The sequence below is a fragment of the Oncorhynchus gorbuscha genome, linkage group LG02, assembly GCF_021184085.1.
Source record: "Oncorhynchus gorbuscha isolate QuinsamMale2020 ecotype Even-year linkage group LG02, OgorEven_v1.0, whole genome shotgun sequence".
Taxonomy (NCBI): domain Eukaryota; kingdom Metazoa; phylum Chordata; class Actinopteri; order Salmoniformes; family Salmonidae; genus Oncorhynchus; species Oncorhynchus gorbuscha.
This window is the reverse complement of record NC_060174.1, coordinates 63,814,539-63,842,367: the sequence shown is the minus strand read 5'-3', so window position 1 is coordinate 63,842,367 and position 27,829 is coordinate 63,814,539. Positions and strand designations below refer to the sequence as shown.

Sequence of the window (27,829 nt, the reverse complement as noted above, 5' to 3'; positions counted from 1 at the left end):
GGATTAAAGATGGCGCCGTATCATGTTCTAAGGTGCTGTCAGCGGAGTTTATCTTGGATACCTGTTATTTTCATAAACCTTGTCGTTGGCTGGTCTTATTATGCATACGTCGTTGAACTCTGTATCTGTAAGTATAACATTCTCGTTTTATTTTTATTTTTTAAAGGTTTACCGTGGTTTGTTTCCTCATTGAAACAAAGTTTCCTTACTGCTTGCTTGCCCAGCTGGAGGATGTGTATAGCCGGTAACGTTAGTTTACAGTAACTTGGTCGGATGGAATCAGGTTAATAATGTATGGATCATTGTCACCACCGTACAACTGTGACAATGATCAAATACAATGTAACACTTTCTTCTTGAGTGAATCCATAGAAATAGAATGAGTGAAACACTCGCTACTTTTTGTGGGTAGCCAATCATGCCCATAGATTGAAGCCACTGTTGCTAGAAGGAAATGGACAGACAAATTGACGCAATCGAATTGACTGGAAACTATATCCTCGTCCCATATTGGAATAGAGGGGATGTTGGAATAATTTTGTCCCATCTCATATTTTATTTAATCAGATCTACTGAAAATGCTGGACTGGAAATAGTTGTTCTCTGACCTTATTTCTTATTTTGAAATTGTTTAGCTTCGGTTGCATTTTGGCTATGCAATTCTGCCTTCGATTCTGTGCCAAGCATCTTTCAGAGCCATTTGATATGAGGCTACTTTGGCCTCAAGTTGACTTATTCCAATACAACTGACCAGCTGTCTTCGTGAACCACACTGTTTCCACTCACTGTGTCTAACCTGGTTAGCCTGTTTCTGTGGGCTGTTGCTGATGGTACAATGACATGCTGTAGTCAGGGGCATCCCTTCAGCAGGGCAAACAAAGCGTTCTGTGAAGGGTGGATCTCCTGCTGGTAGTACCAGGCTACTGCTGGGGGTTGAGAGAAAGGGGAAGTAGATGTGAGCCTAGTACTGTAACTCAGCAAAAGCATAAATCTGAGGCCTTCTCTAAACTCCTCTCTGTCTGTCTCTTTACCCCCCTTGTCTCTTTCAGTAACAATTCCAAATAATGCCGAAAAAAGTAAGTAACATTCTGAAACATCTGGTGCATTTAAGACTGACTGTCTTAGGCCCACACATGATTGCACCACCTTGAACCCACACAAACTCTACTCTGTCTACGTGACACTGATGTATGCTGGAACTTGTGATTTAGACGTGGTAAATTAAATACTTGTTTTGCATGGGATGAAAAGTTGTCATTTAGGGTTAAAGGGATATTTTGGGATTTTAGCAATGAGCAATTTAGCTATTTATCTACTTCGCCAGAGTCGGATGAACTTGTGGATACCATTTTTTATGTCTCTGTGTCCAGTATGAAGGAAGTTACCCATTGACCTCCAGTCATTGTGCAAGTTATCAACTTCCTTCAAATTGCAGTAGGAGAAATGGAAATGGAATCCAGGAGTTCATCTGACTCTGGGGAAGTAGATAATGGGCCTCGTTGCCAAAATCCAGATGTATCTCTTGACCTCATGGATATAATTGCATTATATTTGATCTCTGGTATGAGGTATGAATGGTTTCTGTTGCTTCTTTCTCTTCCACAGTATCATACCTAGTTGTCTTTCACCTGTTCTTCATTATGTTCATCTGGTCCTACTGGAAGACTATCTGCAGCAGGCCCGCCAACCCCTCTAAAGAGGTATAGTGTGTGTGTCAGTAGTACTCACCCTACCGCCTGTGATATGCTACATCACAATGCCACGTGGCCAGCGCAGTAGGCATGGCGGTTCCTAAAGCGCTCTGTAATTTCACCGTACAGTATATGTTAACATAGGACAGTGTGTGTGTGTGGTAGGATTGGGCGATACCCTGGTATAAACAGTATATTTTGAAATGCCAATGATATTTTTCAATATCATATTTGGGGCATCCCTGCCTCGTTCTATATATCTATATGTTCTGTATAACTAAAACCATCTAAGTGTATAATAAATTATATCCAGCTCAGGGCTCCAGCTAGGCATTTTGTTTGCTAACTTGATGTCAAGATCCCGCTTTGTGGATACAGCAGAGACATTCAATCCCCTCCTGGATCAACATCCCTGTTGCCTAAATTGTTTAGTGTATAAAAAAATACTACATATACACTACCAGTCAAAAGTTTAGACACACCTACTCATTCAAGGGTTTTACTTTATTTGGACTATTTTCTACATTGTAGAATAATAGTGAGACATCAAAACTATGAAATTACACATATGGGATCATGCAGTAACCAAAACCGTGTTAAACAACTCAAAATATATTTTAGATTCTTAAAAGTAGCCACCCTTGGCCTTGACAGCTTTGCCCACACTTAGCATTCTCTCAACCAGCATCATGAGGAATGTTTTTCCAACTGTCTTGAATGAGTTCCCACATATGCTGAGCACTTGTTGGCTGCTTGTCCTTCAGTTTGCTGTCCAACTCATCCCAAACCATCACAATTGGGTTGAGGTCGGGTGATTTCTGGAGGCTTGCCATCTGATGCAGCACTCCATCACTCTCCTTGGTCAGATAGCCCTTACACAGCCAGGAGGTGTGTTGGGTCATTGTCCTGTTGAAAAACAAATGATAGTTACACTAAGCGCAAACCAGATGGGGATGACTTATCACTGCAGACTGCTGTGGTAGCCATGCTGGTTAAGTGTGCCTTGAATTCTAAATAAATCCGTGTCACCAGCAAAGCACCATCACACTTCCTCCTCCATGCTTGACGGTGGGAACCACAAATGCGGAGATCATCCGTTCACCTACTCTGCGTCTCACAAAGACACGGTGGTTGGAACCAAAAATCTCACATTTGGACTCATCAGACCAAAGGACAGATTTCCACCGGTCTAATGTCCATTGCTCATGTTTCTTATTGGTGTCCTCTAGTAGTGGTTTCTTTCCTGCATGAAGGCCTGATTCACACAGTCTCCTCAACATCAACTGTTCAGAGATGTGTCTGTTACTTGACCTCTGAAGTATTTATTTTTGGCTGCAATTTCTGAGGCTGGTAACTCTAATGAACGTATCCTTTGCAGCAGAGGTAACTCTGGGTCTTCCTGTCCTGTGGCGGTCCTCATGAGAGCCGGTTTCATCATAGTGCTTGATGGTTTTTACGACTGCACTTGAAGAAACTTGACATTTTCCACATTGACTGACCTTCTTGCCTTAAAGTAATGATGGACTTCTATTTGCTTATTTGAGCTGTTCTTGCCATAATATGGACTTAGCCTTATTTGTTAAAAGACTATCTTCTGTATACCCCCCTCCCCAATACCTTGTCACAACACAACTGATTGGCTCAAATGCATTAAGGAAAAAATTCCACATTCAATTAACTAGGCACACCTGTTAATTGAAATGCATTCCAGGTGACTACCTCATGAAGCTGGTTGAGAGAATGCCAAGAGTGTGCCAAGCTGTCAAAGCAAAGGGTGGCTAGTTTGAATAATATACTAATCACAATATATTTTTGATTTTAGAACACTTTTTTTTTTTGGTTACTACATGATTCCATGTGTTATTTCATAGTTGTGATGTCTTCACTGTTATTCTACAATGTAGACAATAGTAACAATTAAGAAAAACATTGGATTGAGTAAATGAGTCCAAGCTTTTTGGTGTTTTTGTGTGTGTGTGTGTGAACTTTAAGAACAGATTTCCAAGAGAGACTGACTACATAATAGCTATGATCCCATATTGATGTCACTTTTTAAATCTACTTCAATCAGTGTAGATAAAGGGGAGGAGAAAGGTTAAAGAAGGATTTTTAAGCCTTGAGACATTTGATACATGGACTGTGTATATGTGCCATTCAGAGGGTGAATGGGCAAGACAAAAGATTAAGTGCTTTTGGAGGTGCCAGGCGGACCAGTATGTGTCAAGAACTGCATTGCTGTTGTGGTTAGACTCTTTACAGTTTCCCTTGTGTATCAAAAATCGTCCTCCACCCAAAGGACATCCAGCCAACTTGGCACAACTGCCTGGGAAGCATAAGTCAACATGGGTCAAGCATAAATCAACAAAGCTTATAACACCTTGTAGAGTCCATGTCCCAATGAATTGATGTTGTTTTGAGGGCAAAATGGGAGGGTGCACCTTAATATTAGGAAGGTGTTCCTAGTGTTTGATATACAGTGGGGCAGAAAAGTATTTAATCAGTCACCAATTGTGCAAGTTCTACCACTTTTAAAAAGATGAGAGGCCTGTAATTTTCATCATAGGTACACTTCAACTATGACAGACAAAATTAGAAGAGAAATCCAGAAAATCACATTGCAAATAAATTCATTAGAAATCCTACAAATTATGGTGGAAAATAAGTATTTGGTCAATAACAAAAGTTTTCTCAATACTTTGTTATATACCATTTGTTGGCAATGACAAAGATCAAATGTTTTCTGTAAGTCTTCACAAGGTTTTCACACACTGTTGCTGGTATTTTGGCCCATTCCTCCATTCAGATCTCCTCTAGAGCAGTGATGTTTTAGGGCTGTTGCTGGGCAAACACACTTTCAACTCCCTTCAAAGATTTTCTATGGGGTTGAGATCTGGAGACTGGCTAGGCCACTCCAGAACCTTGAAATGCTTCTTACGAAGCCACTCCTTCGTTGCATGGGCAGTGTGTTTGGGATCATTGTCATGCTGAAAGACCCAGCCACATTTCAGGTCCCCACCCTGTGATTCTGGGATTATTGCTCACCGTTCTTGTGATCATCTTGACCCCACGGGGTGAGATCTTGCGTGGAGCCCCAGATTGGAGGGAGATTATCAGTGGTCTTGTATGTCTTCCATTTCCTAATAATTGCTCCCACAGTTGATTTCTTCAAACCAAGCTGCTTACCTATTGCAGATTCAGTCTTCCCAGCCTGCTGCAGGTCTACAATTTTGTTTCTGGTGTCCTTTGACAGCTCTTTGGTTTTGGCCATAGTGGAGTTTGGAGTGTGACTGTTTGAGGTTGTGGACAGGTCTTTTATACTGATAACAAGTTCAAACAGGTGCCAGTAATACAGGTAACGAGTGGAGGACAGAGGAGCCTCTTAAAGAAGAAGTTACAGGTCTGTGAGAGCCAGAAATCTTGCTGGTTTGTAGGTGACCAAAACTTATTTTCCACCATAATTTGCAAATAAATTCAGTAAAAATCCTACCAATTGATTTTCTGGATTTTTTTTCACTCATTTTGTCTGTCATAGTTGAAGTGTACCTATGATGATAATTACAGGCCTCATCTTTTTAAGTTGGAGAACTTGCACAAGTGGCTGACTAAATACTTTTTTTGCCCCACTGTATATGTGTGTGTGGACACCCCTTCAAATGAGTGGATTCTGTTATTTCAGCCACACCTGTTGCTGACAAGTGTCCACATACTTTAGGTAACATGCATCTCTAACTCTCAGAGCTTGGGTGGTATACAATGGTATTTGGAAAAAGCAATGGGATGGTTTTTCAATACTGTCAACTATTTCTGTGAAGTTTTTCCAATAAATGTGAATATTTGTAGCTACATTAAGTTAACAGCTGCTGTCAACTTGTGTAATAAGTTAAGAGATGACACGGATTGCATTTTTCATTTCACCTGTCACATTATATTACATTATGAAGTTTACCGTAGTTCCCCAGAACAGTCACGTGTTTCTTAAATGGAGAAAGAGATGGTGAGTTTATAGCATTCATAGCATTCTATCGCTGAGTCTCTGAGGCGCACATGAGGTGATGAAGTTACTTGTAATGCATCTCACATCTTATGGCTTTCTGGCAGAGGTCTGGAAGAGTTTTGTACAGCTCCCATTTTTTTTTCACTGCTTCCCACTTTTTTTTCTTTCTCTGTTCTTCTCTCATCTGCTCCATGTACACATTCTGCTCTTCCTTCAGAAAAGCATGAATCAACTTTTATTTACACCATTTCTCTTGTTCATTTTCACTTGTAAATGTCCACACTCTCACACAATGATATTCGGTAGCTGCTAGCTATGCTTGTATAACTTTGAGCTGGATTTGCAGATCTTTGCAATTAGTTTGTTCTTGCTCGTTAGATAAATGCTAACTGTGCTTTGATTTTGCTCATATTTTGTCAGCATCATGGTAGAGGCCCCATGGACTGCCCCCTTGTGTGCTATGTTGGTAATACATTAAATCCCATAATGAGAAGACAGTGTGACGCTATGAAAATCTGCATACTGCCCAAGCCTTATACTGTATTTTTATTACTGTATTTATATTTTTAAATAGCACCCCTTGTTTGCACACTCGGTAATACTGTATGGTATAGAAACTGTATGAATCTGGATACTGCCTAACCCTAGTGTATGGTTATGAAGGGGATTTGCCCTTAATCTCAAGTAACTTTTTCCCACATTTTAAACTGTTCCCTAATTTCTAGATACATGACTACCGGTAATAACTAGACTATGTTATTGCATACTTTGAGAGACTCCTTTCTGTTCTCCCATCAGTTTTGTCTGCCCAAAGTGGAGAAAGAGCAGTATGAGAAGGAGGAACATCCAGACACTCAGCAGGAGATCCTGAAGAAGGTGGTGGTAGGATTGCCAGTCTATACACGCACTGGGACAGGAGGTGAGAATGTTACTGCCACCCAACTCCCCATGTCTACATCCAACATGGTTGCCAATTAGAATTTGTGCTATTTTATGTATTTGGTATATACAGTAAGGTCCCAAATTATTGGCATCCTTGATAAAGATATGAAAAAAAGACTATAATACAAATACTGAGCTACATTGTATGATCCACAAGGATCATAATTAATAAATCTACTAATACAATTGCTCAGATTTTGTTTACAAGTTATACAAAAACATCTCAAAGCTAGGTGTCAATTATTGGCACCCCTGGTTTCAATACTCAGGCACCCTCTTCGAGCAAAACTGCACTGAGCCTTTTCCTCAAATGTTTTATGAGATTGGAGAACACATTGGGAGGGATCTCAGACCATCACTCCATACAGAATCTGTCCAGATCCTTGATATCCTTCTGTCTGCGCTTATGGACTGCCCTCTTCATATCATACCACAGGTTTGCAATGGGGTTCATGTCCGGAGACAGATGGCCACTGAAAAATGTTGTTTTTGTGGTCAATAAACAATTTCTTTGTGGCTTTTAATTACTTCTTGGGGTTATTGTCTTGCTGAAAGAGCCCAAGTTTCAGCTTCTTGGCAGAGGCAACCAGGTTTTTGGCTAAGATGCTCTCCCGTGTAGCGCAGCAGTCTAAAGCACTGCATCTCAATGCTTGAGGTGTCACAACACAGACCCTGGTTCAAATCCGGGGTGTATCACAACCAGCCATGATTGGAGTCCCATAGGGCGGCGCACAATTGGCCCAGTGTTGTTCGGGTTTGGCCGGTGTAGGCTGTCATTGTAAATAAGAATTTGTCCTTAACTGACTTGTCTAGTTACATGAAATAAATTACTTCACCTCCAGGTGTTACATTTGTTTGCTCTCAATAAATGCTTTTTTTCTGGAAAAACTTCTAAAGAGCCTGTTGGTGTGTAATTGGAGACTTGGTGACCTGAAAATGCAACAAAGTTCTGTAATTGTCCACCTTTGGCCCTTGGTTTTGTCTTTGCCTCCCAAACCATCTTCCTCACTGTGCGTGGGGACAACATACACTTGTGTCCAATACCAGGCAAGTTTACCATTGTTCCAGTGGTTTTAACTTATGGCTGCAGAGGCCGTATTGAGTAGCTTGGATGAAGGGTGCCCAGAGTAAACTGCCTGCTCCTCAGTCCCAGTTGCTAATATATGCATATTAGTAGTATTGGATAGAAAACACTCTGAAGTTTTTAAAAACGGTTTGAATGATGTCTGTGAATATAACAGAACTCATGTGGCAGGCAAAAACCTGAAGAAATCTAAACGGGAAGTGGGAAATCTGAGGGTGGTCGATTTTCAAACCATCCCCTATTGAATACACAGTGGGATAGTGGTTATGTTGTATGTTTGAGGAATTTTAATTGAGATTTCTGTTTGAATTTGGCGCTCTGCACTTTCACTGGCTTTCATATCGATTCCGTTAACGCACATATGTCAGAGTCAAGGCCCGCGGGCCACATCCGGCCCGCGAGAAGGTTTTTTACGGCCCCTGGGATGATCTTGATTTGTTATTAGAACCGGCCCGCAGACCGCAGCAAGCCGGCAGCCCGCAGATCTTTTACACGCACCAATACTACATTTCCCACAATGCAACGGTGACGCACCGAGCAGTAGGCTGCTTCATTTCAATATTTATTGGCACAGCAGTTGTCAGCATCACAGTAAAATTAACTTTCAGATACCCATCAAAAATGGCAAAACGGAAGGTGGACACTGAGAACCGGGGTTTCAAACAAGGTGGGAGTCGGAGTATTTGTTCACGGAAGAGCTGGAAAACCTGTGTGTCTTCTGTGTGGAGAAAGTGTGGCGGTACTAGTATAATCTGAGACGACATTATGAAACGAAACACGCGGACAAAAACAAGAATATGGACATGGAACAAAGGCTACAAAAGGCAGAAGAATTAAAACAAGGCCTCAAATCTCGACAGGCTCTGTTCAAAAAAGCCAAATCACAAGGCCAGGCTGCTGTCAAGGCCAGTTTTATTTTGGCAGAAGAGATCGCTAAATCAGCCCGGCCAATTACGGAGGGGGATTTCATCAAAAACTGCATGATTAAAGTTTGTGGAAGTTTGCCCAGAAAAAAGGCAACTCTTTTTAAATGTGAGTCTGAGCAGAAACACCATTGCCGAGAGAGTTAGACCAGTTGTCCATCAATCTAAAAGAGCAGCTTGTGGACAAAAAGGGAAAAGATTTCATTGCATATTCCTTGGCTGTGGATGAGACAAATTTCTGACATTGCCCAGTTGTCAATTTTCAATGTGGACTCCACTAAGCGTGACAGAGGAGTTTTTGGATTCCTGCATGGCACAACTACGGGGCATGATTTGTATGAGGTGTCAAGATGTGTAAATGAGATGGAGCTGCCTTGGGAAAAACTCGTGGGTTTGACAACCGACGGAGCACCTGCGATGTGAGCGGACTGGTAGCGAAGATACGGGAAAAGATACGCGACAGGTGAGCTGACAGCTTTCATTGTATCATAAGCGTTGTGCGGTAAAGCCTTGAAAATGGAGCATGTTGAGCATCATCACGCGCACAGTTAACTTTATCAGAGCCAAAGGTTTGAATCACCGCCAGTTCAAGGCATTTCTGACGGAGTTAGAAACGGAGCATGGTGATTTGCCTTATCACACAGAGGTTTTGCAGGGAAAGGTGCTTCAAAGATGTTTTTTTCGTGAGGAGATTTGTCTGTTCTTGGACAGCAAAGGGAAAGACACAAACAACTCCGAGACGAAATGTTTCTGTGTGAAATGGCTTTTCTGTGTGACATTACGAGTCATCTGAATGCAATGAACTTGCAGCTGCAAGTCGGGATCGTGTCATTCTGATATGTACAGTACAGTGAAGGCATTTAAAACCAAACTGACTCTGTGGGAGACAGATGCGGAAAGAAAATTTGAGCCACTTTCCCAGCTGCCAGACCCGAGCGCACAGTTGGCTGATAAAATAGGTATGCTTGCCGCTGACTTTAAATTTGCTGACTTTGAAGCACAAAAAGCAGGTTGGAACTGCTCGGTAACCCATTTGCTGTTGACGTGGAAAGCTCACCACCAAACCTCCAAATGGAGTTGATTTCTAATGCAATGATGCACTGAGGGCAAAATATGCAGTGGGTGCTGCGGAGTTCGCCCGTTTCCTCCCCGACACAATGCCCCAGCTGCGCATCCAGGCTGCTCAAACGTTGTCTTGTTTGGCAGCACATACCTGTGTGAACAACTGTTTTCTTTGATGAACTTGAACAAAACATCACACAGAAGATACTTGAACACCTTCAATTCTGAGGATTTCCTCAGCTCAGAGCCTTTGAACATTGATGAACTTTGGAAAAGATGGGACACCACCAAGTATCACCCTCAACCTCAAACAAGTGAACATTACTGTGCAATCACATATTTAGAGTTTTTACTCAGTTCAAGTTTAAAGTTAGTTAAAGTTTAATATTTGTTTTCACTGCATGTTACTTCTCCTTTTAAACAAAGTGTTGTGTTTTTTTGATTAATAGATTTTTGCACTTTATTTTATTGTATTTCAATCCAATTATATTTTAAAAATATTTCAGTTGAGTGGATGATAAATTGCTATTATTGTTATTTTCTTTGAAGTAAAAGCCCCTTTTGCTAAAATAGAAAATATAGGCTACTGATGGTGCCTTGAATAAGGTTTCTTTCATTTAAAATGTTATGGGGATTTTTATATTGAAATTTGTCTTTTGTGTCTGTTGAAAATTAAAGATTTGACAGAGCCATAAGAAAATATTGCTTTATTTATCTGATCATATTGGAATATATTTGTTAGGTTTTCAGTAGGTTCAATTAGGTTCACTAGACTATATGCGTCATTTAAAAAATTTTCAATTAACATTCGAACAGTCCGGCCCTCGGCTTGTAGCTAAATTTTTTATTTGGCCCTCCGTCCATTTGACTTTGACACCCCTGCGTTAACGGGATTGCAGCCCTAAGAAATTTTAAACTTCCTAATAGTGTTATTTAATTATGATTTTTTAAATGTATTTTTTAATTTTATTTTTTATAAACAAGGTCAACAATAATTTTGTCTCTTTGTTTGGGAGCGCTTTGCCTTTTCCCATGGGGATGAATGACAAAAGGATTTTGCATGCATGTACCTCATTTTAAAACAATTATACCCCGGTGGAACAGGAAGACATGGAAGGCCACTAAAGTGATTTAAGCTGATAGAGAAAAAAGTAGAATGTTAATGCAGATCAATTGTTTGTTTTTATAAGAATCTTTAGGAGTGCCAATTTAGACCCCTATAATTGAGACGAATGACTTGTTAAACAATCTATTTCACTGAGCAATTGTATTAGTATAAACTAATATTTCCATATTGACTGTAGTTGAAACACAAGCTTTAGATTTAATGATGATTGATCAGGTGTACGTGTTCTCCACAGCCGTCCGGTACTGTGACCGCTGTCTGGTGATCAAACCCGACCGCTGCCACCACTGCTCCACCTGTGACATGTGAGTTCAGTTCAATTACTGTGGGGTTCAGATGAGATGCACCATGGGGTTGTCGTATCTTTTTGGGTGCTTCAACTCCAAAGTAATATACTCTAGGGTGTTCACCCATAAAAGGACTAATTCATTCAAGGTTTATACAAATGTCCGCTCAGAGAATTCTGTCATAAAAACACGTGTCCAAACCTCATGTCTTTACTATGTGACTGTTTTTCAGGGAAAACTATGGTTGAGAAGTTTGACAATTTACTCTGAGAATGTAGCATGTTTGGAGTGAATGGAATATCATCACAGGCATGATCAAAAAGTGGCCACTGCTCAATAGAACTCTGTGGCGCTAACTAGTGGCTGCAGGTTCTTGACTGAACTTTTATTTATATATATATACAGTGTGGAGAAAAAGTATTTGATACACTGCCGATTTTGCAGGTTTTCCTACTTACAAAGCATGTAGAGGTCTGTAATTTTTATCATAGATACACTTCAACTGTGAGAGACGGCATCTAAAACAAAAATCCATAAAATCACATTTTATGATTTAAGTAATTAATTTGCATTTTCTTGCATGATATAAGTATTTGAAAACCTACCAAGAAGAATCCCTCCTGTTCTCCACTCATTACCTTTATTAACTGCACCTGTCCACACACTCAATCAGACTCCAACCTCTCCACAATGGCCAAGACCAGAGAGCTGTGTAAGGACATCATGGATAAAATTGTAGACCTGCACAAGGCTGAGATGGGCTACAGGACAATAGGCAAGCAGCTTGGTGAGAAGGCAACAACTGTTGGCTCAATTATTAGAAAATGGAAGAAGTTCAAGATGACGGTCAATCATCCTCGGTCTGGGGCTCCATGCAAGATCTCACCTCGTGGGGCATCAATGATCACGAGGAAGGTGAGGGATCAGCCCAGAACTACACGGCAGGACCTGGTCAATGACCTGAAGTGAGCTGGGACCACAGTCTCAAAGAAAACCATTAGTAACCCACTACGCCGTCATGGATTAAAATCCTGCAGCGCACGCAAGGTCCCCCTGCTCAAGCCAGCGGATTTCCAGGCCCGTCGGAAGTTTGCCAATGACCATCCGGATGATCCAGAGGAGGAATGGGAGAAGGTCATGTGGTCTGAGACAAAAAGAGCTTTTTGGTCTAAACTCCACTTGCCATGTTTGGAAGAAGATGAAGGATGAGTACAACCCCAAAAACACCATCCCAACCATGAAGCATGAAGGTGGAAACATTCTTTGGAGATGCTTTTCTGCAAAAGGGACAGGACGACTGCACCGTATTGAGGGGAGGATGGATGGGGCCATGTATCACGAGATCTTGGCCAACCACCTCCTTCCCTTAGTAAGAGCATTGATGATGGGTCGTGGCTGGGTCTTCCAGCATGACAATGACCCGTCACACACAGCCAGGGCACCTAAGGAGTGGCTCCGTAAGAAGCATCTCAAGGTGCTGGAGTGGCCTAGCCAGTCTCCAGACCTGAACCCAATAGAAAATCTTTGGAAGGAGCTGAAAGTCCTATTGCCTAGCGACAGCCCCAAAACCTGAAGGATCTGTAGAAGGTCTGTATGGTGGAATGGGCCAAAATCCCTGCTGCAGTGTGTGCAAACCTGGTCAAGAACTACAGGAAACGTATGATCTCTGTAATTGCAAACACAGGTTTCTGTACCAAATATTAAGTTCTGCTTTTCTGATGTATCAAATACTTATGTCAGACCGCTACATGCTTTGTAAGTAGGAAACACTGCAGAATTTGAAGGTTTTCTTCAAAGGAGTTCACCTAATCTCAGCTTCCATCAATCGGATTCCAAACTCTCCACTATGGCCATGGATGTCAGGAACAAGATTGTAGACCTACACAAGGCTGGAATAGGCTATTAGACCATCGCCAAGCAGCTTGGTGAGAAGGTGATAACAGTTGGTGCGATTACTCTCAAATGGAGCCTGGGGCTCCATGCAAGATCTCACCTCATGGAGTTGCAATGATCATGAGAACGGTGAGGAATCAGCCCAGAACTACACGGGAGGATCTTGTCAATCATCTCAAGGCAGCTGGGACCACAGTCACCAAGAAAACAATTGGTAACACCCTATGCCGTGAAGGACTGAAATCCTGCAGCGCCCACAAGGTCCCCCTTCTCAAGAAAGTCTGTCTGAAGTTTGCCAATGAACATCTGAATGATTCAGAGGACAACTGGGTGAAAGTGTTGTGGTCAGATGAGACCAAAATGGAGCTCTTTGGCATCAACTCAACTCTCCGTGTTTGGAGGAGGAATGCTGCCTATGACCCCAAGAACACCATCCCCACCATCAAAAATGGAGGTGGAAACATTATGCTTTCGGTGTGTTTTCTGCTAAGGGGACAGGACAACTTCACAGCATCAAAGGGACGATGGACGGGGCCATGTACCGTCAAATCTTGCGTGAGAACCTCCTTCCCTAAGCCAGGGCATTGAAAATGGGTCGTGGATGGGTATTCCAGCATGACAATGACCCAAGGCAACAAAGGAGTGGCTCAAGAAGAAGCACATTAAGGTCCTGGAGTGGCCTAGCCAGTCTCCAGACCTTAATCCGATAGAAAATCTGTGGAAGGAGCTGAAGGTTCGAGTTGCCAAACGTCAGCCTCAACCTTAGTGACTTGGAGAAGATCTGTAAAGAGGAGTGGGACAAAATCCCTACTGAGATGTGTGCAAACCTGGTGGCCAACTACAAGAAATGTCTGACCTCTGATTGCCAACAACGGTTTTGCCACCAAGTACTGTCATGTTTTGCATTGGGGTCAAATACTTATTACCCTCATTAAAATGCAAATCAATTTCTAACATTTTTTGATGTGTTTTTGTGTTATTCTGTCTCTCACTGTTCAAATAAAACTACCATTAACATTATAGACGGATCATTTCTTTGTCAGTGGACAAACGTACAAAATCAGCAGGGGATCAAATACTTTTTTCCCTCACTGTACATAAGATGATTATTTGTAATGAAATCCGCTGTATATTAAACTAAATAGAGATGAAATGTATATTTATTTACAAAGTTAAGAGACTGTTTTTCAATATGGATATTGCAAAAACAATCTGTTCCGATTATCTTTTTGTATTTCGGAGTCCTTCCCTTTAAATTGCCATAGAAACGCCCCTCAACATAAATTGATTGCCATTATAGGCTATGAAATCCAAAGATCTGGAGGTGAAAATGACAGTTGGTCTCCGATTGCTTTACTGTTTGCATGACACAGGACAGATGGTAGCGCTAACCTATCAAGTTGATTTCAATTGGTCCAACCAGAAAATGTACCGCCTCACAATGCCAAATATGGAAGACAGTACAACCAAGAGCGGCGCAGTCAACTAGCAACGTCCTATATACTTTGTTTTTCATGCTGTCATACTCCCCCTCTCTTTCAGGTGTGTACTGAAGATGGACCATCACTGTCCATGGTATGTAACAGTCCATTCATGAAGTATAGATGCTTAGCAAAGTACAGTCATGACCATACCACTCAGACATATGCCTGCCCTCATTTGAAGTCTATTGTTAAAACTAACTTGATAGTGATTTGGATCAGTGGAGCGTTTCATCCTGTCCATTCTACTGCATGAGTGTATTATATCTGTCTGGTGTAGTGATGTGGAAAGGATTACTCCGCTCTCAGAAAGAGACCGAGCAGCACAATCCACGTTGACTTTGGTTTTCTCTGTTTCTCTCTCAGGGTGAATAACTGTGTTGGATTTTCAAACTACAAGTTCTTTGTCTTGTTTCTGGCCTACTCCATGCTGTATTGTGCATTCATCGCCGCTACCGTCCTGCAGTATTTCATCAAATTCTGGACAGTAAGTAATACTGTAGCTGCCTTTCTTCGTTAACTAGCTAGAACTTAGTTGAGTGTTAACCAATGAAAGCAGTAACATCCCTGATAGCATGTTCCAATTAGCCAATACCCCAAATCGTCTACATAAACCACCTCAAACTTGAGCAGTCTGCATGTCAGGAGAAATTTGTGTGAATCTGGTTTATATTTAGCTGTGATTCTGCAGTAGTGTATAGTGTGGAAAGGGGGGGTGGAACATGTGCAATTGTGCTAACATTCTGGAGGACATTGTGCTGGTGCCGATAGTTTTGTAATACTGTTCTCTTTTTTTGTCTCTTAAGATTGTGTAACTTTCTTAATTTCTGCACTAATCGTCTGCCTGCCTCTAATACTTTGCCTAAAGCTTTGCCAATGGAGATCTGTTGGGGATTGTCCTCAGGTAAAATGTGAGATTGTCACCGTCTGATCATTGTGGTTAGTCAAAAAGAAAGGTTGCACTTCTTAGAGTAGCCTATTGTCACTAAGGAAAGGTCAAGAAGCTCAACCCATAATGGCATTCACAAGGCTTCTCTCTCAGAAGTACCAATTGCTGTTGAACGATTCTCTTCAGTATGTGTCAAACACTGTCTTGTAACATAAGCCGTTGTCTTGCAACATAAGCTTTTGTCTGTTCCCGTTGTCTGTAAAACTAGGCCTCTGTCCTTGCTTGTGTTCTATGCTGCCTTGCTTGTGACAATGAATGTCCACTGTCATCTTGGCCAAACTGAGGGCGAGTGTGGAGTCAGACAGGGTTGGTTGGTTTAGCATGTCGTATTTTGCCTAACAACCAAAAGGCCTATACTGTATGTAGTACCTTTCTGGAGCCATTCACTTGAACGTTCATGTAGGCTAAGTGTCTGCTACTCCAGAATGAGGTCTTCATAGGTCGTTTTACAACTGACTGATGTGTCATATCCTGTGCGTCTGTGCAGAAGGTGAAAGTTACTACTGTATGTGGTGGATGAAGTGTATGACGTCACTAACAGCTCTTCTCTCTCTCTTCCCTCAAGTATCAGCTGCCTGACACTCACGCCAAATTCCACGTGTTGTTTCTGTTTTTTGTGGCGGCCATGTTCTTCATCAGCATCCTGTCGCTTTTCAGCTACCATCTCTGGCTTGTGGGAAAGAACAGGACCACCATAGGTAGCTGCCATGCCTCACCACACTCGACACAGTAACTCATCCACTATTGTCTTGATTGATTGTTGACACCTTTTATTGTTGGTTATAATTACTGATTCAGAACCTATTCCCTGAATATTTTTGGTCAAATAACTTGAGCATAGATTAGGAACTTTTTTTCTTCTAATTTGGCAAACAGAAACTCGATGGCCTGGGTAACTTGGTCCAAAAGAATGGCACCAATTGGCCTATTTCTGGCGCTGTTATAAGCAGTCTCACTTAAACCCTCATAGCCTTCGCCCTGTTTGACTTCAAACCAATTATATGTAAACTCAGCAAAACTAAACTGCCAACTGTTTATTTTCAGCAAACTTAACATGTGTAAATATTAGTATGAACATAAGATTCAACAACTGAGACATAAACTGAACAAGTTCCACAGACATGTGACTAACAGACATGGAATAATGTGTCCCTGAACAAAGCGGGGTCAAAATCAAAAGTAAGTCTGTATCTGCAGTGCAGCAGCTCCTCGTGGACTGCACCAGATTTGCCAGTTCTTGCTGTGAGATGTTACCCCACTCTTCCACCAAGGCACCTGCAAGTTCCCGGACATTTGTGGGGTGAATGGCCCTAGCCCTCACCCTCCGATCCAACAGGTCCGAGCTCTTTGCTGGCCATGACCCAGAACACTGACATTCCTGCCTTGCAGTAAATCATGCACAGAATGAGCAGTATGGCTGGTGGCATTGTCATGCTGGAGGGTCATGTCAGGATGAGCCTGCAGGAAGGGTACCACATGAGGGAGGAGGATGTCTAGTGTGGACAGTCTGATCACTGATGGAGGGATTGTGCGTTCCTGGTGTAACTCGGGCAGTTGTTGCCATCCTGTACCTGTCCAGCAGGTGTGATGTTCAGATGTACCGATCCTGTGCAGGTGTTACACGTGGTCTGCCACTGTAAAGACTATCAGCTGTCCGTCCTGTCTCCCTGTAGCGCTGTCTTAGGCGTCTCACAGTACGGACATTGCAATTTATTGCCCTCACCACATCTGCAGTCTTCATGCCTAAGGCACGTTCACGCAGATGAGCAGGGACCCTGGGCATCTTTTGGTGTTTTTCAGAGTCTGTAGAAAGGCCTCTTTAGTGTTCTAAGTTTTCCTAACTGTGACCTTAATTGCCTACTGTCTGTTAGCGTCCTAACGACCATTCCACAGGTGCATGTTCATTAATGGTTTATGGTTCATTGCACAAGCATGGGAAACAGTGTTTAAACTCTTTACAATGAAGAGTTGTGAAGTTATTTGGAATTTTACAAATCATCTTTGAAAGACAGGGTCCTGAAAAAGAGAATTATTATTATTTTTTTTTTTTGCTGAGTTTAGGTGTCTTGCCTCACTGCTCAAGGACCCATAAGGTCCATTTTATTTTTTTATTTAACCAGGTAGGCTAGTTGAGAACAAGTTCTCATTTGCAACTGCGACCTGGCCAAGATAAAGCATAGCAGTGTGAACAGACAACAGAGTTACATCAGGATATCATTTGAAAAATTTTGGGGGCAAAACTTCTCATGAACCATAAGTCCACGTGTTATGTACCATGAACCTACATATCTTTTCTCCAACTAAGTTATTAAGAGATGGCTGAGGTTTTTCTGTTGATAAATTAGGACATTGGATTTTACATGTCCATTTAAATCCACTCCATAATGGCCTATCAACTTTTTAGGGTCATAAAAGACATTACCATGGTGAAACAGGTTTGGCATTGATATCTTAAAAATAAGGAAATGATTAACAATTCACTTTTGACTGTAATAATAATCATACACAATCTTCTCATGGACTAAATGTCTGATGCCTTCCAAAGGTGATCTTTGGAGTCAACACTGGTCCATAAAGAGTTTGAGAAAATAGCATTTATGGATTCAAAGATGACCACATTATACCAGTAGATGCATATTAGCACATACGCTAAACATACTTAACAAATCTTATTCTCATGAAACCATAAGACCAAAATACATGACAAAACTTAGTTTGAGAGAAAAAAAACTAAGGGATTGGTCAAACGATGGTTGAGTTATTGAAAAAAAAAACCATCTGATTTACATGTCCATTTAAATCAACTTGAGACTTGTTATCACTATCCTGGATGTCCCTAAGATGAACCACACTGAATTTGGTATTGATATCTATAAAAACAAGGGAACCATTTAACAATACATTCCTTGCATATGTAACACTAATGCTCAAATGAGCATGGCGCTTGTAACGCCAGGGTAGTGGGTTCGATCCCCAGGACCACCCATACGTAGAATGTATGCACGCATGACTGTAAGTCGCTTTGGATAAAAGCATCTGCTAAATGGCATTATTATATTATTATCTTCTCCTCATGAACCATACGTCAGATTCACTCCACATTTTGTATTTAGACTATCTCTCTGTGATAGGCGTCCCATCAGACGGGACACCTGTTGACAACTTCCTGTGAAATTGGAGGGCGGGCAATTAAAATAATCATACAAATGATTAATATTAAACATTTTGGTACATGCAAGTATCTTGTTAATCTAACTGCATTGTCCGATTTACAATAGGCTTTACAGCGAAAGCATAACATGCAATTGTTTGAGGACGGCGCCCCACATCAACACATTTTTCAACCAGCACAGGCTTCATAAAATCACAAATAGCAATTTAAATAATCACTTACTTTTTGATAATCTTCCTCTGTTTGCAATCCAAAGGGTCCCAGCTATAACATGCATGGTTGTTTTGTTAGAAAATCCTTCTTTATATCCCAAGTCTGTTTAGTTGGCGCCATCGATTTTGAGTAATCCACTCGTTCAACATGCAGACAAAGGAATCCAAAAAGCTACCGCTAAACTTTGGTAAAACAAGTCAAACTACTTTTCTAATTATTCCTCAGGTATCCTAAAATGTCATTAAACTATAAATTTAATACGTAAAGAAGTATGTTCAATAGAAAAGTAAAATTAGCAGCCATGCATCATCTCGCACACAGACTGTTTTCCTATGACTCCCAGTGCCAAAACTCAAAATTATTCCTTGTTTGGGGAGAAACAAGCCTAAAATCTCGAACAAAGACTGACATCTAGTGGAAGCCATAGGAATTGCAAATTGGGAGCTGGATTTGACATACATTCTAATGGAAGAGCATGGGATCTCAAACAATCAGATTTTTTTCATTTAATTTTTGTAGATTTTCTCCTACCATATAAATTGTGTTATAGTCTCATGCATTATTTTAACATTTCTACAAACTTCAAAGTGTTTCCTATCCAATGCTACCAATTTATATGCTTATCCTGTCATCTGGGCCTGAGTAACTGGCAGTTTACTTTGGGCATGTCAGTCAAAGGAAGAAGAGAAAAGAGGCCTAGCCTGAAGTTAGACTCATGACATCAGTCTTTCATTTCATGGAGAGATTATTATTTTTTTGCTGCATTAAAATATGGCCACACTGTACCTAATAGATGCACATTAGTGCTAATGCTAAAAAAATATATATATTTATCTTCTCATGAACCATAAGTCAGATTGACAACAGGTTTGGTATATAGACCCAATAAAATAGCCTAATGTATTTGACAATGTCTGGTTGCTGAATTCTTAGATGGCCACATTACACCACTAGATGGCACCATTTACATTTACATTTACATTTAAGTCATTTAGCAGACGCTCTTATCCAGAGCGACTTACAAATTGGTGCATTCACCTTATGACATCCAGTGGAAAAGTCACTTTACAATAGTGCATCTAAATCTTAGGGGGGGTGGGGTGAGAGGGATTACTTATCCTATCCTAGGTATTCCTTAAAGAGGTGGGGTTTCAGGTGTCTCCGGAAGGTGGTGATTGACTCCGCTGTCCTGGCGTCGTGAGGGAGTTTGTTCCACCATTGGGGGGCCAGGGCAGCGAACAGTTTTGACTGGGCTGAGCGGGAGCTGTACTTCCTCAGTGGTAGGGAGGCGAGCAGGCCAGAGGTGGATGAACGCAGTGCCCTTGTTTGGGTGTAGGGCCTGATCAGAGCCTGGAGGTACTGAGGTGCCGTTCCCCTCACAGCTCCGTAGGCAAGCACCATGGTCTTGTAGCGGAAGCTTCAACTGGAAGCCAGTGGAGAGAACGGAGGAGCGGGGTGACGTGAGAGAACTTGGGAAGGTTGAACACCAGACGGGCTGCGGCGTTCTGGATGAGTTGAAGGGGTTTAATGGCACAGGCAGGGAGCCCAGCCAACAGCGAGTTGCAGTAATCCAGACGGGAGATGACAAGTGCCTGGATTAGGACCTGCGCCGCTTCCTGTGTGAGGCAGGGTCGTACTCTGCGGATGTTGTAGAGCATGAACCTACAGGAACGGGCCACCGCCTTGATGTTGGTTGAGAACGACAGGGTGTTGTCCAGGATCACGCCAAGGTTCTTGGCGCTCTGGGAGGAGGACACAATGGAGTTGTCAACCGTGATGGCGAGATCATGGAACGGGCAGTCCTTCCCCGGGAGGAAGAGCAGCTCCGTCTTGCAGAGGTTCAGCTTGAGGTGGTGATCCGTCATCCACACTGATATGTTCGCCACCTGGTCATCAGAAGGGGGAAAGGAGAAGATTAATTGTGTGTCGTCTGCATAGCAATGATAAGAGAGACCATGTGAGGTTATGACAGAGCCAAGTGACTTGGTGTATAGCGAGAATAGGAGAGGGCCAAGAACAGAGCCCTGGGGGACACCAGTGGTGAGAGCGCGTGGTGAGGAGACAGATTCTCGCCACGCCACCTGGTAGGAGCGACCTGTCAGGTAGGACGCAATCCAAGCGTGGGCCGCGCCGGAGATGCCCAACTCGGAGAGGGTGGAGAGGAGGATCTGATGGTTCACAGTATCGAAGGCAGCCGATAGATCTAGAAGGATGAGAGCAGAGGAGAGAGAGTTAGCTTTAGCAGTGCGGAGCGCCTCCGTGATACAGAGGAGAGCAGTCTCAGTTGAATGACTAGTCTTGAAACCTGACTGATTTGGATCAAGAAGGTCATTCAGAGAAAGATAGCGGGAGAGCTGGCCAAGGACGGCACGTTCAAGAGTTTTGGAGAGAAAAGAAAGAAGGGATACTGGTCTGTAATTGTTGACATCGGAGGGATCGAGTGTAGGTTTTTTCAGAAGGGGTGCAACTCTCGCTCTCTTGAAGACGGAAGGGACGTAGCCAGCGGTCAGGGATGAGTTGATGAGCGAGGTGAGGTAAGGGAGAAGGTCTCCGGAAATGGTCTGGAGAAGAGAGGAGGGGATAGGGTCAAGCGGGCAGGTTGTTGGGCGGCCGGCCGTCACAAGACGCGAGATTTCATCTGGAGAGAGAGGGGAGAAAGAGGTCAGAGCACAGGGTAGGGCAGTGTGAGCAGAACCAGCGGTGTCGTTTGACTTAGCAAACGAGGATCGGATGTCGTCGACCTTTTCAAAATGGTTGACGAAGTCATCTGCAGAGAGGGAGGAGGGGGGGGAGGGGGGGGAGGGGGCGGAGGATTCAGGAGGGAGGAGAAGGTGGCAAAGAGCTTCCTAGGGTTAGAGGCAGATGCTTGGAATTTAGCGTGGTAGAAAGTGGCTTTAGCAGCAGAGACAGAGGAGGAAAATGTAGAGAGGGAGTGAAAGGATGCCAGGTCCGCAGGGAGGCGAGTTTTCCTCCATTTCCGCTCGGCTGCCCGGAGCCCTGTTCTGTGAGCTCGCAATGAGTCATCGAGCCACGGAGCGGGAGGGGAGGACCGAGCCGGCCTGGAGGATAGGGGACATAGAGAGTCAAGGGATGCAGAGAGGGAGGAGAGGAGGGTTGAGGAGGCAGAATCAGGAGATGGGTGGGAGAAGGTTTGAGCGGAGGGAAGAGATGATAGGATGGAAGAGGAGAGAGTAGCGGGGGAGAGAGAGCGAAGGTTGGGACGGCGCGATACCATCCGAGTAGGGGCAGTGTGGGAGGTGTTGGATGAGAGCGAGAGGGAAAAGGATACAAGGCAGTGGTCGGAGACTTGGAGGGGAGTTGCAATGAGGTTAGTGGAAGAACAGCATCTAGTAAAGATGAGGTCGAGCGTATTGCCTGCCTTGTGAGTAGGGGGAAGGTGAGAGGGTGAGGTCAAAAGAGGAGAGGAGTGGAAAGGAGGCAGAGAGGAAAGAGTCAAAGGTAGACGTGGGGAGGTTAAAGTCGCCCAGAACTGTGAGAGGTGAGCCGTCCTCAGGAAAGGAGCTTATCAAGGCATCAAGCTCATTGATGAACTCTCCGAGGGAACCTGGAGGGCGATAAATGATAAGGATGTTAAGCTTGAAAGGGCTAGTAACTGTGACAGCATGGAATTCAAAGGAGGCGATAGACAGATGGGTAAGGGGAGAAAGAGAGAATGACCACTTGGGAGAGATGAGGATCCCGGTGCCACCACCCCGCTGACCAGACGCTCTCGTGGTGTGCGAGAACACGTGGGCAGACGAAGAGAGAGCAGTAGGAGTAGCAGTGTTGTCTGTGGTGATCCATGTTTCCGTCAGTGCCAAGAAGTCGAGGGACTGGAGGGAGGCATAGGCTGAGATGAACTCTGCCTTGTTGACCGCAGATTGGCAGTTCCAGAGGCTACCGGAGACCTGGAACTCCACGTGGGTCGTGCGCGCTGGGACCACCAGAGTAGGGTGGCCGCGGCCACGCGGTGAGGAGCGTTTGTATGGTCTGTGCAGAGGAGAGAACAGGGATAAACAGACACATAGTTGACAGGCTACAGAAGAGGCTACGCTAATGCAAAGGAGATTGGAATGACAAGTGGACTACACGTCTCGAATGTTCAGAAAGTTAAGCTACGTAACAAGAATCTTATTGACTAAAATGATTAAAATGATACAGTACTGCTGAAGTAGGCCAGCTGGCAGTGGGTGCGTTGTTGACACTACACTAATCAAGTCGTTCCGTTGAGTGTAATAGTTTCTGCAGTGTTGCTATTCGGGGGCTAGCAGGCTAGCTAGCAGTGTTGTTTACGTTACGTTGCGTTAAAAGAACGACAATAGATGGCTAGCGAACCTAGAAAATCGCTCTAGACTACACAATTATCTTTGATACAAAGACGGCTATGTAGCTAGCTAAGTAGCTAGCTACGATCAAACAAATCAAACCGTTGTACTGTAATGAAATGAAGTGAAAATGTGATGCTACCTGTGAATGCGACCGGGTAGTTGAGTTCTATATTTCTCACCAGGGCTATAAGAAATGAACTGATGGGGCCATGAATTTTGGTATGCTTCTTTACATTTGAGCAGACTCTTATCCACAGCAACTTACAGGAGCAATTAGGGTTAAGTGCCCACCCCCCCCACTAGTCAACTCAGGGATTCGGACCAGCAACCTTTCAGTTACAGGCCAAATCCTCTTAAACGTTAGGCTACCTGCTGTATATAATAACTGTGAATATAAAGTCACTGCAGCCTTAGATGGCTGCACCAGACCTGTTGGTGTCTCTATAGATGTCATTAGCACCATGGGATACTGGAGCAGTAATTATTGATCAGGTGGACTTTGTCTCATGCAAATCAATGTTATATTTTAATTGTGCAGATGAATAATGTGAAATATCATGATTACTTTCTGTGTAATCGCATATTGTTGCCGTATTATGTGGTCTGAACATGGTGGAAAGTGTAATTTATTTGGGGAAGTAGAAGTTCTGCCGCTTGCGCAGTCGGATTATTACAGCTGTGAAAGTATACTGAATTTATTTTAAAAATGTTTAAAGCTAATGTGGAGTGTACCAACTGAGATTGAAGTAATTAAGAAACAGATTATGACCAAAAATAAAGTCCCAGAATTCAAAATTGACCGCAAAATATAGCCTACCAATACACCACTGGAGGTTGGTGACATGTTAGTTGGGGAGGAAGGGCTCATGGTAACTGCTGGGGCAGAATGAAGTGGAATGGTATCAAGTGCATGGTTTCAATGCGTTTGCCATTCCGTTCACTCCGTTCCCATTCCGTTCACTCCGTTCCCAGCCATTATTATAAGTCATCTCAACACGCTAAACGCTGGAAATATTTCAAGTCATCAACCATATGTCAAATTGACCACAGAATTGGTATATAATGTATTGAGTTTAAGTAATGTCTTTAAGAATGATTACCCACTGCATTCAAAGATACAGCACTAGACTTAACTTCACTTATGTCAACCTGGTGGTATTGAGCGATAAACATTCATGTTTTCGCTGATTGTACTTAAATGAAGATGGTTCCTACTGTACATATTGTTATCCAACTTATCTCATCTCCTTTCAGTCTTCCTGCGAACCCTGTTCATTGCTGCTTGCAACTAATATTTTGTATTTATTTCAGAGGCTTTCAGGGCTCCTGTCTTCAGAAATGGCCCAGACAAGAATGGCTTCTCTCTGGGATTCAGTAAGAACATGGCTGAGGTCTTTGGAGACCAGAAGAAGTACTGGATGTTTCCCATCTACACCAGGTGAAAACACGAAGTCACCTATCCATCTATTCTGTTGGAGCTTTAGAATCGTTTTGCATCTTAGTCAGTACTGCCTTTTAGTCAATAAAACCATAGTTTGAGTTTCACTGTAGGTATTTAAATGCCTAATGTCCACCCCCCCCCCCTGTGGTCTTCTTTCGCTCTGTCAGTCACGGTGATGGTAACAGTTTTGTCACCCGGTTGGTGAACTTAGATCCTGAACAGATAGCTGTGGGCCTCCAGATCAACGGCAAAAGGTTATTCATGATTTCTTTCATTCCTGATTCAGTAAATGATCTCGCCTCATTCATGAAGTTTAAACCGGCCTTGTCCTGAAACAGCTCTGTAGATTGTCCTGCAAGCCCCAAGCATGTCCTTGGCGACACCATCAACCACATTGTGGACCATCAGGATGGCAGCTTCGACAAAACTGGTATGTAGATCCCTGTGATGTCATGTGGTCCTGTGAGCTGCCTGAACCTTGACCTCTCACCCTTGTGTTTCAGATGTAGCCGAGACGGTCACAGTCACCATAGAGAACGAGTCATAGACAGGTAAGCCTATGGATGACTCCCGCTGAAGTGTAGGCGTTTCTTACAGAGCTTAGAGAGGAAACTGATGACCACCCATGATCTTTGATTACCGAGTTGGCTCAAATCTGCCAAGAGACAACTGAGCCATCAACTGTGATGCCTTACAACCAGCAGAATCTGTCTAAACAAAAAACACCCCTTATCACCTGCAGCACCCCTACTACCATGGACAAATGTCAAGTAACAGCTCTTGTATGGACATATTTTCTATTGCCATTCTTACATCTGCCAAACGGCATTCCTGGTATGATGGACACAACCTGGACTGTCATGGACGCTACATCTTACATCAGCCGTCTAAGTCCTCACCAAGCACATACACTCTGACACTTCATCTTTGTTTTTAACCAAAGCTTTTTTTTGTAACTATGATTAATCTCTGGGACTACTCTGTTATTCAAGCTAAAAAAGTAGACTCTTTGCACTAGTTTAGATTATTTCAGGAAAAGTGCAGGAAAATAATTGCTTTACACTTATACACCTCAGTCGAATTAGTATTCACTTTCTTTATTGGTAAATGTTTACTGTTTCTTTCCCCAGAAACTCAGTTACTGGCTTTGATTGGGTTAAGCCCAGGGAATGCAATGTTCAGGGCCTCAAGACGCAACGTCTCAGTTGACTGTAGTATGTACTTTACATTTGAACCCTGTGGAGGGCGCTAAGCATATCCATTGATTTCAACAGGCCATACAGTCTTACAGTAGGTTTGCATGAAAAAAGGCTTTGTAGGACCCTATGCCAAATCCTTTCCTGCTCAACATCGTAATTTAAAGCTAGAACACTTAGTTTTTGGGATTATAAATGAATGATCTCATTGATTCTTCAATATAACCTACAGATTTATTTTTTACTATGTTTGTAAACAACAAATGTAAATGCACTATAGCTTCAGAAAATGGTTCAAACTATCCTTTTTATATTTTTGATGATAATTCCTTGCATCCATAGCTCTGTCTATGAATTTTGAGTGGTTACATTTCTCCAGGCCCATCCCTCAGCTTTTTACCGAAACTGAGGCAGTTTGTCATTGTTTCAACTGCTGATTCTAGCTTTTAAATGTGCCTGCAGTTAAGTTGTTCAGATTATGCTTTCTGTTGTATGGAAGGACAAAGGTTAAGTACAGTGCCATAGTAAATGGTTCACCTTAGCATGGTGTAATTACTTTAAAATTTCTGTTTGCAATTTTAAACAGTTGATTTTTGCTAATACACATTTGAAGTGTCACACACATGACCCTAATGATGCAGGGCCAAATCCTAACTCTAGATCCATGTTTTGCAAATTTGTGATCTATAGTACGGGTCGAAAGTTTGGACACACCTACTCATTCCAGGGTTTTTCTTTATTTTTACTATTCTCTACATTGAAGCACAACAGTGAAGACATCAATCAAACCTATAAAATAATACATGGATTCATGTAGTAACCAAAAAAGATTTAAACAAATCAAAATATATTTCAGATTCTTCAAAGTACCCACCCTTTTGCCTTGACAGCTTTGCACACACTTGGCATTCTCTCAACTAGCTTCATGAGGAATGCTTTTCCAAAAGTCTTGAAGGACTTCCCACATATGCTGAGCACTTGTTGGCTGCTTTTCCTTCACTCTGCGGTCCAACTCATCCTAAACCATCTCAATTGGGTTGAGGTCGGGTGATTGTGTAGGCCAAGTCATCTGATGCAGCACTAATCACTCTCCTTGGTCAAATAGCCGTCACACAGCCTGGAGGTGTGTTTTGTGTCACTATAATTTGTTTTTCAACAGGACAGTCACAATAAGCGCAAACCAGATAGTACTGCTGTGGTAGCCATGCTGGTTAAGTGTTCCTTGAATTTGAAAATCACATGACGGTGTCACCAGCAAAGCACCATCACACCACCTATATGCTTCACTGTGTGAACCACACATGCAAAGATCATCCGTTCACCTACCCTGCGTCTCACAAGGACAAAGCGGTTGGAACCAAAAATCTCACATTTGGACTCGTCAGACCAAAGGACAGATTTCCACCGGTCTAAAGTCCATTGCTTGTTATTCTTGGCCCAAGCAAGTCTCCTTAATTGTGTCCTTTTTAGTAGTGGTTTCTTTGCAGCAATTCGAGCAGGAAGACCTGATTTCACGGTCTCTGAACAGTTGATATTGAAATGAGTCTGTTACTTGAACTCTGAAGTGTTTATTTGGGCTGCAATTTCTGAAGCTGGTAACTAATGAACTTATCCTCTGCAGCAGAGGTAACTCTGGGTCTTCCTTTCCTGTGACGGTCTTCATGAGAACCAGTTTCATCATGGCGCTTGATGGTTTTTGCGACTGCACTTATAGAAACTTTCAAAGTTCTTCATTTTCTGCATTGACTGACCTTCACTTCTTAAAGTAATGGACTGTTTCTCTTTGCTTGTTTGAGCTGTTCTTGCCATAATATAGACTGAGCCCTATTTGGTAAAAGATCTTCTGTATACCCCTCTACCTTGTCACAACAACTGATCGGCTCAAACTCATTAAAGAAATTCCATAAATTAGCTTTTAACGAGGCACACCTGTTAATTGAAATGAAGTGGTACCTCACGAAGCTGGTTGAGAGAATTCATGAGTGTGCAAAGCTGTCAATGCAAAGGGTGGCTACTTTGAAGAATCTCAAATATAAAATATTTTGAT

The 27,829-nt window shown here is 42.6% G+C and overlaps 1 protein-coding gene across 3 annotated transcripts; it reads left to right on the top strand.

Annotated features, from left to right (window-relative positions):
* On the top strand, positions 1–26,594 carry LOC123993661 (palmitoyltransferase ZDHHC20-B-like). 3 transcript variants are annotated; one of them, XM_046296039.1, is made up of 13 exons: positions 1–127; positions 1,050–1,076; positions 1,606–1,700; positions 6,484–6,604; positions 11,058–11,127; positions 14,545–14,577; positions 14,850–14,970; positions 15,998–16,130; positions 24,457–24,583; positions 24,754–24,840; positions 24,925–25,016; positions 25,090–25,137; positions 25,329–26,594. In XM_046296039.1, the coding sequence occupies exons 1-12, from the start codon at positions 10–12 to the stop codon at positions 25,131–25,133; spliced, it is 1,068 nt and encodes a 355-aa protein (XP_046151995.1). In that variant the 5' UTR covers positions 1–9; the 3' UTR covers positions 25,134–25,137; positions 25,329–26,594. The 3 variants fall into 3 exon arrangements, with proteins under 3 accessions (XP_046151995.1, XP_046151985.1, XP_046152004.1); XM_046296029.1 differs by having other exon boundaries at positions 25,090–26,594; XM_046296048.1 differs by lacking the exons at positions 1,050–1,076; positions 1,606–1,700 and having other exon boundaries at positions 53–127; positions 25,090–26,594.
* The last annotated feature ends 1,235 nt before the right edge of the window (positions 26,595–27,829 follow it).